At 42.3% G+C, this 14,611-nt stretch overlaps 1 protein-coding gene across 1 annotated transcript; it reads left to right on the top strand.

Annotated features, from left to right (window-relative positions):
* The first annotated feature begins 90 nt into the window (after positions 1 to 90).
* LOC111959426 (rab-interacting lysosomal protein) lies at positions 91 to 14,410 on the top strand. The gene is made up of 8 exons (XM_023980958.2): positions 91 to 852; positions 2,250 to 2,376; positions 5,363 to 5,478; positions 7,067 to 7,255; positions 8,184 to 8,353; positions 8,503 to 8,625; positions 8,738 to 8,836; positions 13,125 to 14,410. Exons 1-8 carry the CDS (start codon positions 481 to 483, stop codon positions 13,255 to 13,257), a joined length of 1,329 nt encoding a protein of 442 aa, XP_023836726.1. The 5' UTR covers positions 91 to 480; the 3' UTR covers positions 13,258 to 14,410.
* The last annotated feature ends 201 nt before the right edge of the window (positions 14,411 to 14,611 follow it).

The following is a 14,611-nucleotide window of genomic DNA, read 5'->3' as shown; positions in this document are numbered from 1 at the left end:
GATAAACTCRCTCCTATTACGCTGGTCAGGAAAGTAGGAGGGTTCTTGAATGGTAAACAAGCCGAGCAAAGAGATAGGGCTGAAATGTGGGCGTCCAGTCGACAGTACACTGCGCTGTCTTTTCAAGACTACTCGACGAGGAACTCTTGTTCTTTAATTTGAATCGGGCCTCAAGTTAATGCTCTAGACTAGGGGCAAGCAAAATGTGTGACGTATGCTCAAATGAGGTTCAAATTAGAACGAGTTTATAATTGTCTGGATGATCAAGCATGCAACGAAAGAAAGAGTCAACTTCGTGCATAGGGTGACGAATAATGCATACATTTTAGATGCAGCAGCATATCGCGATATAGATAAGACACCTGTTTATTGTGAGAACACTTTCGCTTTAGTTGTGTTTCGACTGTATCGCTGGGGAACTGTCTTGTCACGCTGAGAACGACATTTTAATTTTATTTCTGAGTTTCGATATTAACGTGCATGCACACTGGTGCAAACATGGAGAATGATTGCGATATTAACGATCAAAAGCAAGACRTCAAGAAGACAGGGTGGTGTTTTGAAAGGACATGTTCAGCAYTAACTGTGGATGATGTATACGAAATGGCTAAATTGATTGGCTCGGAATTGGAAAAACTTATTGACAGCTACGGTAAAGAGAGCGCCACAGTACTGCTGCCTCAAATAGTCAAAGTTCTAGAGCTTTTGGAGAGCTTCGCCTCGCGGAACAATGCACACAAGTCAAAAGAAGAAGAATTACTCAAAGCATTTGAAACGCTACATGTACAGAAACAGAAGAAGACGAGATCTGTGAAAGAATACGACGAAARCAGAAAGAATGAAATACAGCGGGTGAGTCGATGGTAATAACAACGTGGTAACGTTAGTAACATGGGGTCCGATAAACCCTCCAGTGACGTATCGTGTCAGTTAGCGGATTGTAACAACACTGAAGATATGTGATTWGKTTTTTTTTCTACATTGTAGCAATTGAATTGTTTTTACGGCTAGGCTACGAAGTATTGCTACTCGCTGCACATCAGCATGCCACGTTATTCATCATGCCCATTCAGGGGCAAGTGGCAGCTCAAAATATATTTGTTATCTGTGTGACACATTGTGTAGAGTGTATACCTACCACTGGCAACTATTCCCCCACATAGAGAAGGCTACATTTTAGTGTTATTAGTAGCCTAAGCGAAATGTAGCCTATATGTCGTTTTTGTTATGTAACATCATGGAAATGTGTGTTCAGAATGGACGCTCGTGCCAGTGTCGTTATGATGTCCCTCGTGTGTTTTTCTTGACAGGTCGCCACATTTGCCACTGTATGTGAAAGGTATATTAGCCTATTTAGTAGTGCTGAGCGATTAGTGCTTTTTGACGTCGGTTCGATTTTAAAACATTTATCACGGGTTTCGATTTGTTTTAAATAAATTAAATGCACCATGCATTACCTGGGTTGAATGATGTAACAACGCTGAATAAAACAATCAAGCGATTCCGATGCAACGGATGATGGTCGTTGTAGTTAATTACCACGTTTTCTCCAGTAAACTATGTAGAATTGGCCTGTTTGCAACTATAATAACATCGCAAGTTCGGGCTTGATCTGATTTATCTCTGGAGAAACTGATATTATAATATAAAATAGCCCAGGCTATATCGCAGTAGAATTTGGGAAATCACTTATCTTGTCTGTGATCTCAACGATCATAGATTTGATTTAAGAAGAAACAGTATGTTTGTACTTTCGCTTGGCCCATTTATCTCCTACAACTTTCACTACACCACATCTCTATGCACCACACACATTCTTTCACACACCATGAGCCCTGCTCATCCCAACATATTGCTTCAGTCTCACACCTGACTACACTGTGTGTTATTGGTCTTGTTGGTATCTTGTTGTTATATTGGTAGTCACCATAACACTGAAATTGAAGTTAAAAACACAGSCGTCATAGGCACGCTTGTTTTTCTCTTTCACTTGGAACATTCTTCAGCTAGCACCCAGTAGCTATCAATATCTTTGATTTAGTTAGGAGGCTATTCTTCCCCACCACTAAGTACCTGTAGACTCGCTGGCTGTGGGCAACTGGCTGTGGGCAATGAGTTCACTAGAAGTCAATGGTTATGGGTACCATAGAAATAGAATGACTAGAATGTCATTCTATTTCTATGGTGGGTATGCTGTGTGTCTCCTCCTAACCCAGAGTCAGTGACAGCTTCTCCTCGTCCCCCAACAGGAGGTGCAGCAGCAGGAGGAGGCAGAGAAGCAGAGGAGCAGGTGCGAGGAGCTGCAGGCCCAGGTGTTACATCTACAGACGGAGAATCAAGAGTTACAGAGCTGCCTGGGCAACCATGCCCAGGAAGGTTGGTTTAAAACACTTGAACACACGTGCACACACATGATTGGTTTAAACAGCTGCCTTAAGGGCAACGATACCTATAGAGGTTGGTTGTTATAGAACAGCCATAGGGACACAGCCGGCTGAGGGATCAACCATGCTCAGGAAGGTTAGTTTTACATCTGCTTAGGGTCAACCATGCTCAGGAAGGTTAGTTTTAAACATCTGCTTAGGGTCAACCCATGCTCAGGGAAGGTTAGTTAAACATCTGCTTAGGGTCAACCATTCTCAGGAAGGTTAGTTTTAACATCTGCTTTAGGTCAACCATGCTCAGGAAGGTTAGTTTTAACATCTGCTTAGGGTCAACCATGCTCAGGAAGGGTAGTTTTAAACATCTGCTTAGGGCAACCATGCTCAGGAGAATTAGTTTAAACATCTGCTTTAGGGTCAACCATGCTCAGGAAGGTTAGTTTTAACATCTGCTTAGGGTCAACCATGCTCAGGAAGGTTAGTTTAAACATCTGCTTAGGTCAACCATGCTCAGAAAGTTGTTTTAACATCTCTTAGGGTCAACCATGCTCAGGAAGGTTAGTTTAAACATCTGCTTTAGGGTCAACCATGCTCAGGAAGGTTAGTTAAACATCTGCCTTTAGGGTCAACCATGCTCAGGAAGGTAGTTTAAACATCTGCTTTAGGTCAACCATGCTCAGGAAGGTTAGTTAAACTCTGCTTTAGGGTCAACCATGCTCAGGAAGTTAGTAAACATCTGCTTTAGGGTCAACCATGCTCAGGAAGGTTAGTTTAAACATCTGCTTTAAGGGTCAACCATGCTCAGGAAGGTTAGTTTAACATCTCCTTTAGGGTCAACCATGCTCAGGAAGGTTAGTTTAAACATCTGCTTTAGGGTCAACCATGCTCAGGATGGTCGGGGCATGGTACTTACCCTTTCTGTTGCACATAATATATTGCACATAATATATCACACACCTCTTAGAAACAATCCCCTTCTCACACGCGTATTTGCAAACATACTATACACCACAGCAGGTAAAGTACCCCAAAGTTATCTTGTTACGAGAATGGAGTTACTGTGTTGCTGACGCAGAGTATTTACTTCTGGTGGTAGTCACAGGGGAAAACATTGCTGACTGAGGAATTCCGGTGTTTGTTTATTTGGGAAGTGAATGTGTGACTGTAAATGTGACATTTGTTATGTAAAGACTGAAATAAGAACAAAGCAGAATAGATACATATAAACTAATATTATACGATAGACGCATATAATTTGTATTATTACACTAACTTATTAAGCATTCTGAAGTATTTGTAAGATATTCATTATTCATCTGGTCTCTGCCTAGTACTCTATACTCACACTGTGCTATAGAAGCTTCTAAAAGCACCAACCCTAATATCATTCAACAAATTAGATGCTCTTATCCTTGATTTACTCATTGCATATGAGCAATTTTCAAGGGCAGTTGAAAGTTTAGTTAAGTCTGTCTACTGATAATGTCCATTATGGCTTGTATACTGTACCTCTTTACTTCAACGTAATGTAAACTGTTAATGCAATGTATGCAAGTCTTGTGGTATTTTTTCACTAGTTTTCAAGGAAGTGTCTGTTCAGCTGTGGGGGGCCTAAATCAGATACATTTTTCCCTGAAGGAGAAGACCATATTTGTGTCAAGAAACATCACAATAATTGGATCTACTCCAGCCACTAAAATGTATATTTAACTTTCTTCATTTTCTCAGGACTAGAAGAATAATCTAATTGTGCTCATAATTACATTTAACTCAATTAGATTATATGATACCATACTACAGGGGTTTTCAAACTTTTCTTGCCCAGGGACCCACGCCCAGGCAAACTGGCGACCCAGGGACCCCCGCCCAGGCAAACTGGCGACCCAGGGACCCCCGCCCAGGCAAACTGGCGACCCAGGGACCCCCGCCCAGGCAAACTGGCGACCCAGGGACCCCCATCATATGTTAGCATATGTTATTTTTACAAATAATTATACTTCAATATATTTTCAGCATGCTATTTGGTTTTGGTCATTTTTTTGAAGCTGACACTTTTCCATCAAAAAAATTAACACTTAGATGGCCCACTTAAGAATTTTCTATACAGAAAAACTCTTTAATTTGCTCCAATGACTGTAATTTCCACCATATTAAATGGATAGTTCGAGATTTTGGCAAGCCATTTATCTACTTCCCCAGAGTTGAATGAACAGGAACAGCTAGCATGCTAACTGTTGCTGTAGACTTCTAGTCATTGCGCTAACGCTAGTTAGCATCTTTAAATTCCTTCATACTGGATGCTGAGACATAGAAATGGTATCCACGATGATATTCTGTTGTAGTGATATTTATAAAATAAGAATTTATCACATAAAACAATTCCCCMAAAATATTTATMTWTTTTTTTTTWWATAAAAAATTTAATTACACTGCAGTACCTCCACGGACCCCAGTTTGAAAACCCCGGTCATACTACACACTGAAAACAGTTTTCTAACAAGGAGGCCCATRTTAGCTGCTTGCTGTTAAGTGTTATTGCACCAGTTTAGCCTAGGAATGTTAGTGTCTCCAATATCCATGCCATAGCTCCACCATAAGTTATGTATCAGTTATTAGACGTCCAGAGTAGTCTGTCTGAATCAACAGGTATAAACCAGACAGCTTAAAGATGACCGTGKGCTGAAGGATAATCCTTAAGTGTCTTTACTGTTTAACCTCAGACCTTCAGATACACTCCACTGAGCAGATTTGGCTGGGGACGTAGTCTCGGCCGACTGTTGATGGTTGATGAGCTACTGGGTCATGTTCATTAGGCACCAAACGGAAGAAAACAGACTGAAACAAGGAGGGACTTCCCAGACTCCGTTGACTTAATTTATATTTAAAAAAATGTGTGCCCTAATGATGTTCTCTCTGCTTTGTCTGTTGACCATTGAACACCCACGGTGATGATATTGCATTGTTGTGGTCCTGTTTTCCAGTCCAACGGCAGGAGCGGGAGGTGATGCTTAAACTGAAGGAAGTGGTTGACAAGCAGAGAGATGAGCTGAGGGCCAAAGTACAGCAGATAGCCAGCATGTCTAAAGAGGTGGAGGCGGTAAGGACAAAAAGACTACATGTACAGTCCATCTGAATGCAAGTGTAGCCATACACGCTTCAGTTTACACACGCACACACACATGCCTGGGCACAGTGATTGTATCAATACTCTGAAGGTCAGCCAATAGCCAGTCATGAGTGGGGAGGTGTCATAAACAGCCGATAGGAAGTCTGTCTCTCAGCAGTGACCCAGACACGCTTCAGCTTATACACACACACACACACACACACACACACACACACACACACACACACACACACACCATCACCACACACACACACCACAACGACACACATATATAATATATACACTGAGTGTACAAAACATTAGGAACACCTTTCTGATATTGAGTTGCACCCCCTTTTGCCCTCAGAACAGCCTCAATTCGTCAAGCATGGACTCTACAAGGTCAAAACCGYTCCACAGGGTTACTGGCCCATGTTGACTCCAATGCTTCCCACAGTTGTGTCAAGTTGGCTGGATGTCCATTGGGTKGTGGACCATTCTTGATACACAAAACGGTTCTGCATGAAAAGCCCAGCAGCGTTGCAGTTCTTGACACACTCAAACTGGTGCGCCTGGCACCTACTACCATACCCTGTTCAAAGGCACTTCAATCTTTTGTCTTTCCCATTCACCCTCTGAATGGCACACATACACAATCCATGTCTAAATTGTCTAAAGGCTTAAAAGTATTTTGCTAACCTGTCTCCTCCCCTTCATCTACACTGATTGAAGTGGATTTAAGTGACATCAATAAGGGAKCAAAGCTTTCACCTGGATTCACCTGGTCAGTCTATGTCATGGAAAGAGCAGGTGTTATTCATGTTTTGTACACTCAGTGTACATTCTTGTTACACACACATCACAACTGCTACTACCAGACTCCTATTATGATTGCTAAGTACTGCATAATTTAAACGCTTGCCCCCCAATCCCCCTTCCCCAAAACACATGCAAATATTGGACTATAAATTGTATTATACTTAAGCTAAAAAWWKTATTCTATTCTACTGAGCCATTTACTTTATGTGCATAGTCTTATCTTATGTTATTTCTTATTGTTGAGAATGAATCGGCAAGTAAGCATTTCATTTGACATGGTATACCATGTGACGGGGTATACCATGTGACGGGGTATACCATTCCGTACATGCGACTAATAAAACTTGAAATTAAAACAGTACAGGCGTAATAGTTATGGTTATTGTTTTGTGCTGAGCATCACCTACACCTTGGAGACAAGTCTGGGCAATGACTCCACCTCCCTATTCACAGCAGCTCCCTCTGTCACACAGTAATGGTTTTAAACTCCAGCTCGAGTTTGTTGATGTTTCTAGGCTTTTCATCTGACCTAAAGATGTGGGCCTCCTAAATTAAGTTTGCTCAAAATTATGCTTGAACATGTTTTTGTGTTAATGGGAGTAACCAGTGTTGTCCCCCTGTGTTTGTGTAATATGGTCACCCTTACTCCCAATGAGTCCCTGCACCCCCACCAAGGCCCACTATGATATCTAGCATATCATCGTCCTGAGTGTGTACGTAAGTAATGTTAGTGTTGTTTCATACGTGTGTGTGTGTACAGCTGCAGGAGCAGTTGGAGCGCTTCATGAAGATGAATGGGGAGCTGAGACACAAGCAGAGCATCATCACGGCCCAGGTGAAGAATGCTGTGGAGAGGAAGGCTGACATGGAGGCAGACCTCAGAGAGAAACAGAAAGAGATAGAACGCCTCACCACCCAGCTGGAAAAGGCCAACGCTGCTGCTGGCATGGTAAGAAGTGTGTCTTTTTGTCCCTTGTTGAAAAGGTAAACATTCATTTCCATTTTTGAATTGGCCTTGGACCTTCATATTATATCTAAGCAAAAAGACCCGAGGGGGTGTGGTACGTTGGCCATATACCTCAAACCCTTAAGGTGCCTTATTGTTATTATAAACTGGTTATCAACATAAATAGAACAGTAAACATGTCTTTTTGAGTCATACCCTTGGTGTATTGTCTAATATACTGTACACACAGCTGAAATGCTGTTTCTGTCAATCATATCCAGGATCCAAAGTACCCAGTAATACTACATAAACATTAGTCATCCAGAGTGGTGTATTCTGACTCACTTTACTGACTTGTTTGTTACACCTTGTCATCATTTCTCTAGAGAACTTTTAGTGTCCTGCCMTCTCCCTCAGTTTATTTTGGARCTGAACTGTAATCTTTAAACATTTGTCACTGTCCTCTCTCTGCCAAGTCTTACACTTGGCCTTTGTTTTATTTAAACTCTTCTCCCTGTAAAATAAACTGTAGCCATTTTGAGATATTTGTTGTGACTAAGATAAGAGAAACTAAGGTCATATCTGTGACTTCTCTCTCTGACAAAGGAGTTAAYTCATTGTTGTGAGAGGAAAACAGATACACCTTTGGCACAAGATGTACATGTATGTATTGTCCACATACAGTATAATGTGACTAAGAAATCTCACTACAAGAAATGTGTCTTTTTACTTTGTAATAGTCACACATAGTCAAATCTCATCATTTTGATGGGTATTTAGCTTTTGCTATTGCTTTTAGACAATTTCATAGACTGAAGTTCACAAAATTTCTTATACCAGGTGAACAACAACATTTTGTTTCCCTTAAACACAACTGTCATTACATTAACACAATTGTGATAGTCCAGCTGTGTTTCCTCCACCCCAACAGGCCAGTCCATGTAGGACAGAAGTGGACCTGACAGGCAAGCTGGTGATAGACCTTAAGGACCCCAACAGACCCTGTTTCACCAAACAGGAGGTCAGAGAGATGCTGACAGAGAGGAACGAGCTCAAAGCCAACCTGTTCCTGGTGCAGGAGGAACTCTCCTTCTACCAGAGGTAGGTACTATAGGGTGTTTGTTTGTGTGTGTGTAGGAGGGTGGGGGCGTTATGAGTGTGTGTATGTGTTTACATGTTTGTTTGTGTTTGTTTAGTTTTATACTTGTGTGTGTATGTACTGACGTGTGTGTCATGTGTCATCCACACAGGGAGATCCTGAATGATGAGCGATGTCCAGGATTCTTGCTGGACGCTGTACGTTCTGCCATAAAGAAACAGAAAACTGTCATCAAGGCCAAGATGCTGGGCATGCCAGAGGACGAATGCAGCAGGTGACACTGACTCACACACACGGGTACACACACACACACAYRTGYGYRYACACACACACACACACGCACACACACACAGTGCTAACTTTGTGGATGTGATTTCCTTGAACAGTGATGACGAGAAAGGCCCCCTGTTTGAGAGGAGAGCAGAGACAGAAACCGAGACAGATASCACTGACAGCAAACCACAAGAGTCTCGCATCAGGAACCTGTAAGTACTACTGACCTGTTTTTACTCATTTAAACAACACATCTATTAACAGACAGTGGCAAGAAAAAGTATATGAACCTTTTGGAATTACCTGGGTTTCTGCATAAATTTGACATAGAATTTGATCTGATCTTCATCTAAGTCACAACAACAGACAAACACAGTGTTCTTAAACTAATAACACAAATTATTGTATTTKTCTTGTCTATATTGAATACATAATTTAAACATTCACAGTGTAGGCTATTGACTTCTCCAAAAGCTAATTGGAGTCAGGAATCAACTAACCTGGAGTCCAATCAATGAGATGAGATTGGAGATGTTGGTTAGAGCTGCCTAGCCCTATGAAAAGCACTCACAAAATTTGAGTTTGCTATTCACAAGAAGCATTGCCTGAGAAGAACTATGCCTCGGAACAAAAGAGATCTCAGAAGACCTAAGATTAAGAATTGTTGCCTTGCATAAAGCTGGAAAGGGTTACACAAGTATCAATAAAAGTAATTCCACGGAAAGACAAATTGTCTATAAATGGATACATTTCAGCACTGTTGCTACTCTCTCTAGGAGTGGCCGTCCTGCAAAGATGACTGCAAAAGCACAGCGCAGAATGCTCAATGAGGTTAAGAAGAATCCTAGAGTGTCAGCTAAAGACTTACAGAAATCTCTGGAAGATGCTAACATCTCTGTTGACGAGACTACAATACGTAAAACACTAAACAAGAATGGTGTTCATGGGAGGACACCATGGAAGAAGCCACTGCTGTCCAACAAAAACATTGCTGCACATCTGAAGTTAGCACAAGAGCAGCTGGATGTTCCACAGTGCGACTGGCAAAATATTCCGTGGACAGATGAAACTAAAGTTGTGTTGTTTGGAAGGAACACACACCACTATGTGTGGAGAAACAAAGGCACAGTACACCAACATCAAAACCTCATCCCAACTGTAAACTATGGTGGAGGGAGCATCATGGTTTGGGGCTGCTTTGCTGCCTCAGGGCCTGGACAGCTTGCTATCATCGACGGAAAACTTGGGAATTCATTTTATCAAGACATTTTGCAGGAGAATGTAAGGCTATCTGTCCGCCAATTGAAGCTCAACAGACGTTAGGTGATGCAACAGGGCAACAACCCAAAAAACAGAAGTAAATCAACAACAGAATGGTTTGAACAGAAGAAAATACGCCTTCTGGAGTGGCCCAGTCAGAGTCCTGACCTCAACCTGATTGAGATGCTGTGGCATGACCTCAAGAGAGCGGTTCACACCAGACATCCCAAGAATATTGCGGAACAGAAACGGTTTTATAAAGAGGAATGGTCCAAAATTCCTCCTGACCGTTGTGCAGGTCTGATCCACAACTAYAGAAAATGTTTGGTTGAGGTTAATGCTGCCAAAGGAGGGTCAACCAGTTATTAAATCCAAGGGTTCACATACTTTTCCCAACCTGCACTGTGAATGTTTACACGGTGTGTTCAATAAGCACATGAAAAATTCTAATTGTTTGTGTGTAATTAGTTTAAGCAGACTGTGTTTGTCTTTTGTTGTGACTTAGATGAAGATCATAACATTTTATGACAAATTTATGCAGAAATCCAGGTAATTCTAAAGGGTTAACATACTTTTTCTTCCACATTTGCATACAGAAATGTAAACATGTTWAAAGCATATTTACAACATTCATAGAAMCCCAATCAGATAGTTCTAGAAATTTGGTATGAATAGTTGCTTGTTACAATGTTGTTACTTTGGTAAACTGACACAGGACCGTTCTGTTGGAGAATTCCTGCAATAGCCTAATTTGCAATGACAATGAGCCTCAGTTAAATATGCAGTGCCCTACCATAACCCTTACTCGAAGGCCACTGATTGGCTAGGCAAAGTTGAGGCAGGTCTGTGTTTGGTTAGACCGGTTTGGCTTCTTTCATAGCCCTCCAGCATGCGTGAATCATTCCATCAACTTGTTGCTATGTCCTGAATCCTGATTATATTGTCTGTCTGTTAAACTACCTCTGGTCTCCTCAAATCAAATCACATTTTATTGGTCACATACACATGGTTAGCAGATGTTATTGTGAGTGTAGCGAAATGCTTATGCTTCTAGAAACCAGTGCAGCAGTATCTAACAGGTAATATTGAACAATTCCACAACAAAACCTAATATCTAACAAATTCCACAACAAAACCTAATATCTAACAAATTCCACAACAAAACCTAATACACATAATYTAGTAAAGGGATGGGATAAGAATATATAAGTATAAAACATATGGGTGAGCAGTGACAGAGCGGCTAAGATGCAATAGATAGTAAATAACAGATAGTGAAGGATACAGTATATACATATGAGATGAGTAATGCGAGATATGTAAACATTCTAAAAGTGGCATTATTAAAGTGACTAGTGTTCCATTTATTAAAGTGGCCAGATATCAAGTCTGTAGGTAGGCAGCCGCCTCTCTGTGCTAGTGGTGGCTGTTTTAACAATCTGATGACCTTGAGATAGAAGCTGTTTTTCAATCTCTCTGTCCCAGCTTTGATGCACCTGTACTGACCTCGCCTTCTGGATGATAGCGGGGTGAACAGATAGTGGCTCGGGTGGTTATTGTCCTTGATGATCTTTTGTGCCTTCCTGTGACATCGGGTGCTGTAGGTGTCCTGGAGGGCACGYAGTTTGCCCCCGGTAAAGCGTTGTGCAGACCTCACTACCCTCGTCCTGCGGTTGCGGGCRGTGCAGTTGCCGTACCAGGCGGTGATACAGCCAGACAGGATGCTCTCAATTGTGCAYCTGTAAAAGTTAGTGAKGGTTTTCAGTGAYAAKACACATTTTTTCAGCCTCCTGAGGTTGAAGAGGCGCTGTTGCACCTTCTTCACCACGCTGTCTGTGTGCGTGGACCATTTCAGTTTGTTGGTGATATGTACACAGAGGAACTTTCCACCTTCTCCACTGCGGTCCCGTGGATGGCGGGGTGGGGGGGGTCGCTTTGCTCCCTTTGCTGTTTCCTGAAGTCCCCGATCATCTCCTTTGTTTTGTTGACATTGAGTGAGAGGTTATTTTCCTGGCACCACACTCCGAGGGCCCTCACCTCCTCCCTGTAGGCCGTCTCGTCGTTGTTGGTAACCATTGAGTTGGACGCTTGCATGGCCACGCAGTCATGGGTGAACAGGGAGTACAGGAGAGGGCTGAGAACGCACCCTTGTGGGGTCCCAGTGTTGAGGATCAGTGGAGTGGAGATGTTGTTTCCTACCTTCACTACCTGGGGGCAGCCCGTCAGGAAGTCCAGGACCCAGTTGCACAGGGCGGGGTCGAGACCTAGGGTCTCAAGCTTAATGATGAGTTTGGAGGGTACTATGGTGTTGAATGCTGAGCTGTAGTCAAAGAACAGCATTCTTACATAGCTATTCCTCTTGTCCAGATGGGATTGTGCAGTGTGATGGCGATTGCAKCGTCTGTGGACCTATTGGGGCGGTAAGCAAAAAACAGAAGTGAGTGCTATGGGGCGATAGTCATTTAGTTCAGTTACCTTTGCTTTCTTGGGAACAGGAACAAAAGTGGCCCTCTTGAAGCGTGTGGGGACAGCAGACTGGGATAGGGRTTGATTGAATATGTCCGTAAACACACCAGCCAGCATACTCTGAGGACGCGGCTAGGGATGCCGTCTGGGCCKGCGGCCTTGCGAGGGTTAACATATTTTAAATGYTTTACTCACGTCGGCCACGGAGAAGGAGAGCCCACAGTCTTTGGGAGTGGGCCGTGTCGGTGGCACTGTATTGTCCTCAATGCGTGCAAAAAAGGTGTTTAATTTGTCTGGGAGCAAGATAATACTGTTGAGTGTCTATGTTTACCTCTAGGCAGGCATACAAAAACTTGCCTCTGCTTTGTTCACTGTTCTGCTGTTTACCTTCAACCTATAGCTTTCACAGCACCTGCTGATGCCTCTAAGGCCATTGATGTAAACATAGACTACTCCCCCTGGTGGTGTAACCAGGGACTACCTCATATCTGCTCAATGTAGTACTGTATGTAATCTCAGAAACCCTGACCAGAACCACGTTTCACATACACGCTTAGCGTTTAATGATCATGGTTGGTCACAAGAGACTATGCGGTATATAACCTCAGACACTGTAGTAGTGTGTAGGAACTACTAAGAAGCGGAACAACTCAGTCTTTCAAGACAATATCTCTGACCTGTGAACTGTGTTGTGGTCTCCTCTCCTGTGTATAGCTTTAGTTTCTTCTGGTAGTGAGTTAGTATATCTGATCCTAGACCTGTGTTGTCTCCTAGCTTTGGCTTCCTGACTCGCTCCGGCAGCAACCACAGCAGCCGTAGTCCCAATGAAAACAAGGCTGCTTCTTCCTGGGAAATCATCGATGACACCAAGACCACCACGGAGACAGAAACCAGACGATCACCATGACAACCCTCAACACCCGTCCAACTACACTTGTCCTCCATTCTGTTCAGTTATCACTGGATGTTTCATACTGGTTAGGTCTCCACAGCAGCCCTATGAAAGGAAGAGCCTTCTCTCATGCCTTCCCTCTTTCTTTTTTACTACCCCCTCATCCTTGCTCTACGTACCTTTCTCTTTCTCTCCCTCTGTTTCTCTCAGGAATAGGTTCAGAATGGTGAAATGGCCAACGGTACACTTTGCATTGACAATAACCATGCAGGACATTATTAAGAGGAAAATCTCTGTTGAATCTCTGAAGCAAATTTGTATTGCGATATTTTATTAAAGATTTTAAGATGTATTTTGACCACAGCAATCATTAGTAATCGCAGGAACACATTTGTGCCACAAGAGGGCATCCTAACTATTAACAACCATGGTGGACTTCCATGTGTTTAACATTTTACCTAGTGTGTTTTTTTGTTGTTGCCATGCCTTGTGGTTGCTGTAATTCTAATTCTCTGTCATGGACATGGTGTGAGTTATAGGGAACGTTTTGCAGTAAAGTACACTGTGTGTTGATTCTGACCCTGAATGTATTGCCTCATAGTAACAGTCATTTATTGATTAGACTTTATATTCTTAACTATCAGCTCATCTCACGTATTATCAGCTCAGCTCATCTCACGAGTCTTATTATGAGTTCAATCATKTCTTCCCCAGGACCATGAATTGGGCATTGGGGTTGATTGTTATGTATGTGTCTGCCAAGTGTGTGTGTGTGGTGTGTGTGCCTGTCTGTCTGTCCTGTCTRTCTGTGAGTGTTCACTGGGGCACCAGCACCTGTACGTTGGTTACTGTACATACAGAGGAAGTGTGTGTTTCCTTGAAAGGAAATGGTGTGTGTGCTCTCACGCTCCTTCCATCTCACCATGTCGTTAAACACACACACACACACAACAATGGCTGCCGCTGCCCTCTACCATATCTTATCGGTACTCAAACCTCTCAGACTCTGATGTAGTTTTCTGACATTCTAAATGAATGCTGTTGGTGATAGTGTGGAATGACGTATTTTCCAGCAACACTGTATGTACATTTAATTTTTGTAAGGATGACTGTTTTTAAATGGAGAAGCTTTTGTGCTACAAAAACTAAATAAATATCTGACATTAAATCTGAAGTGTGTATTGTGGGAGAATGAGAGTTGGACTGTCAACATACATCAATTTGCCAAGGGAACATCCCACTTCTGATGTTTTTTACAAGTTTTTTGTGTGTGTATGTGTATGTTTGTGAGCTATAGGAAGTTATTGTGTGCAAGACAGAAGTACAGTACACAAATAAACTTGCAAAACACACTGCTCACCTCTTCCCA

Source organism: Salvelinus sp. IW2-2015, linkage group LG4p, assembly GCF_002910315.2.
Source record: "Salvelinus sp. IW2-2015 linkage group LG4p, ASM291031v2, whole genome shotgun sequence".
In the NCBI taxonomy this organism is placed as follows: Eukaryota; Metazoa; Chordata; class Actinopteri; order Salmoniformes; family Salmonidae; genus Salvelinus; species Salvelinus sp. IW2-2015.
Note: the sequence above shows the minus strand (reverse complement) of the source record. Positions and strands in the feature narration are given on the sequence as shown.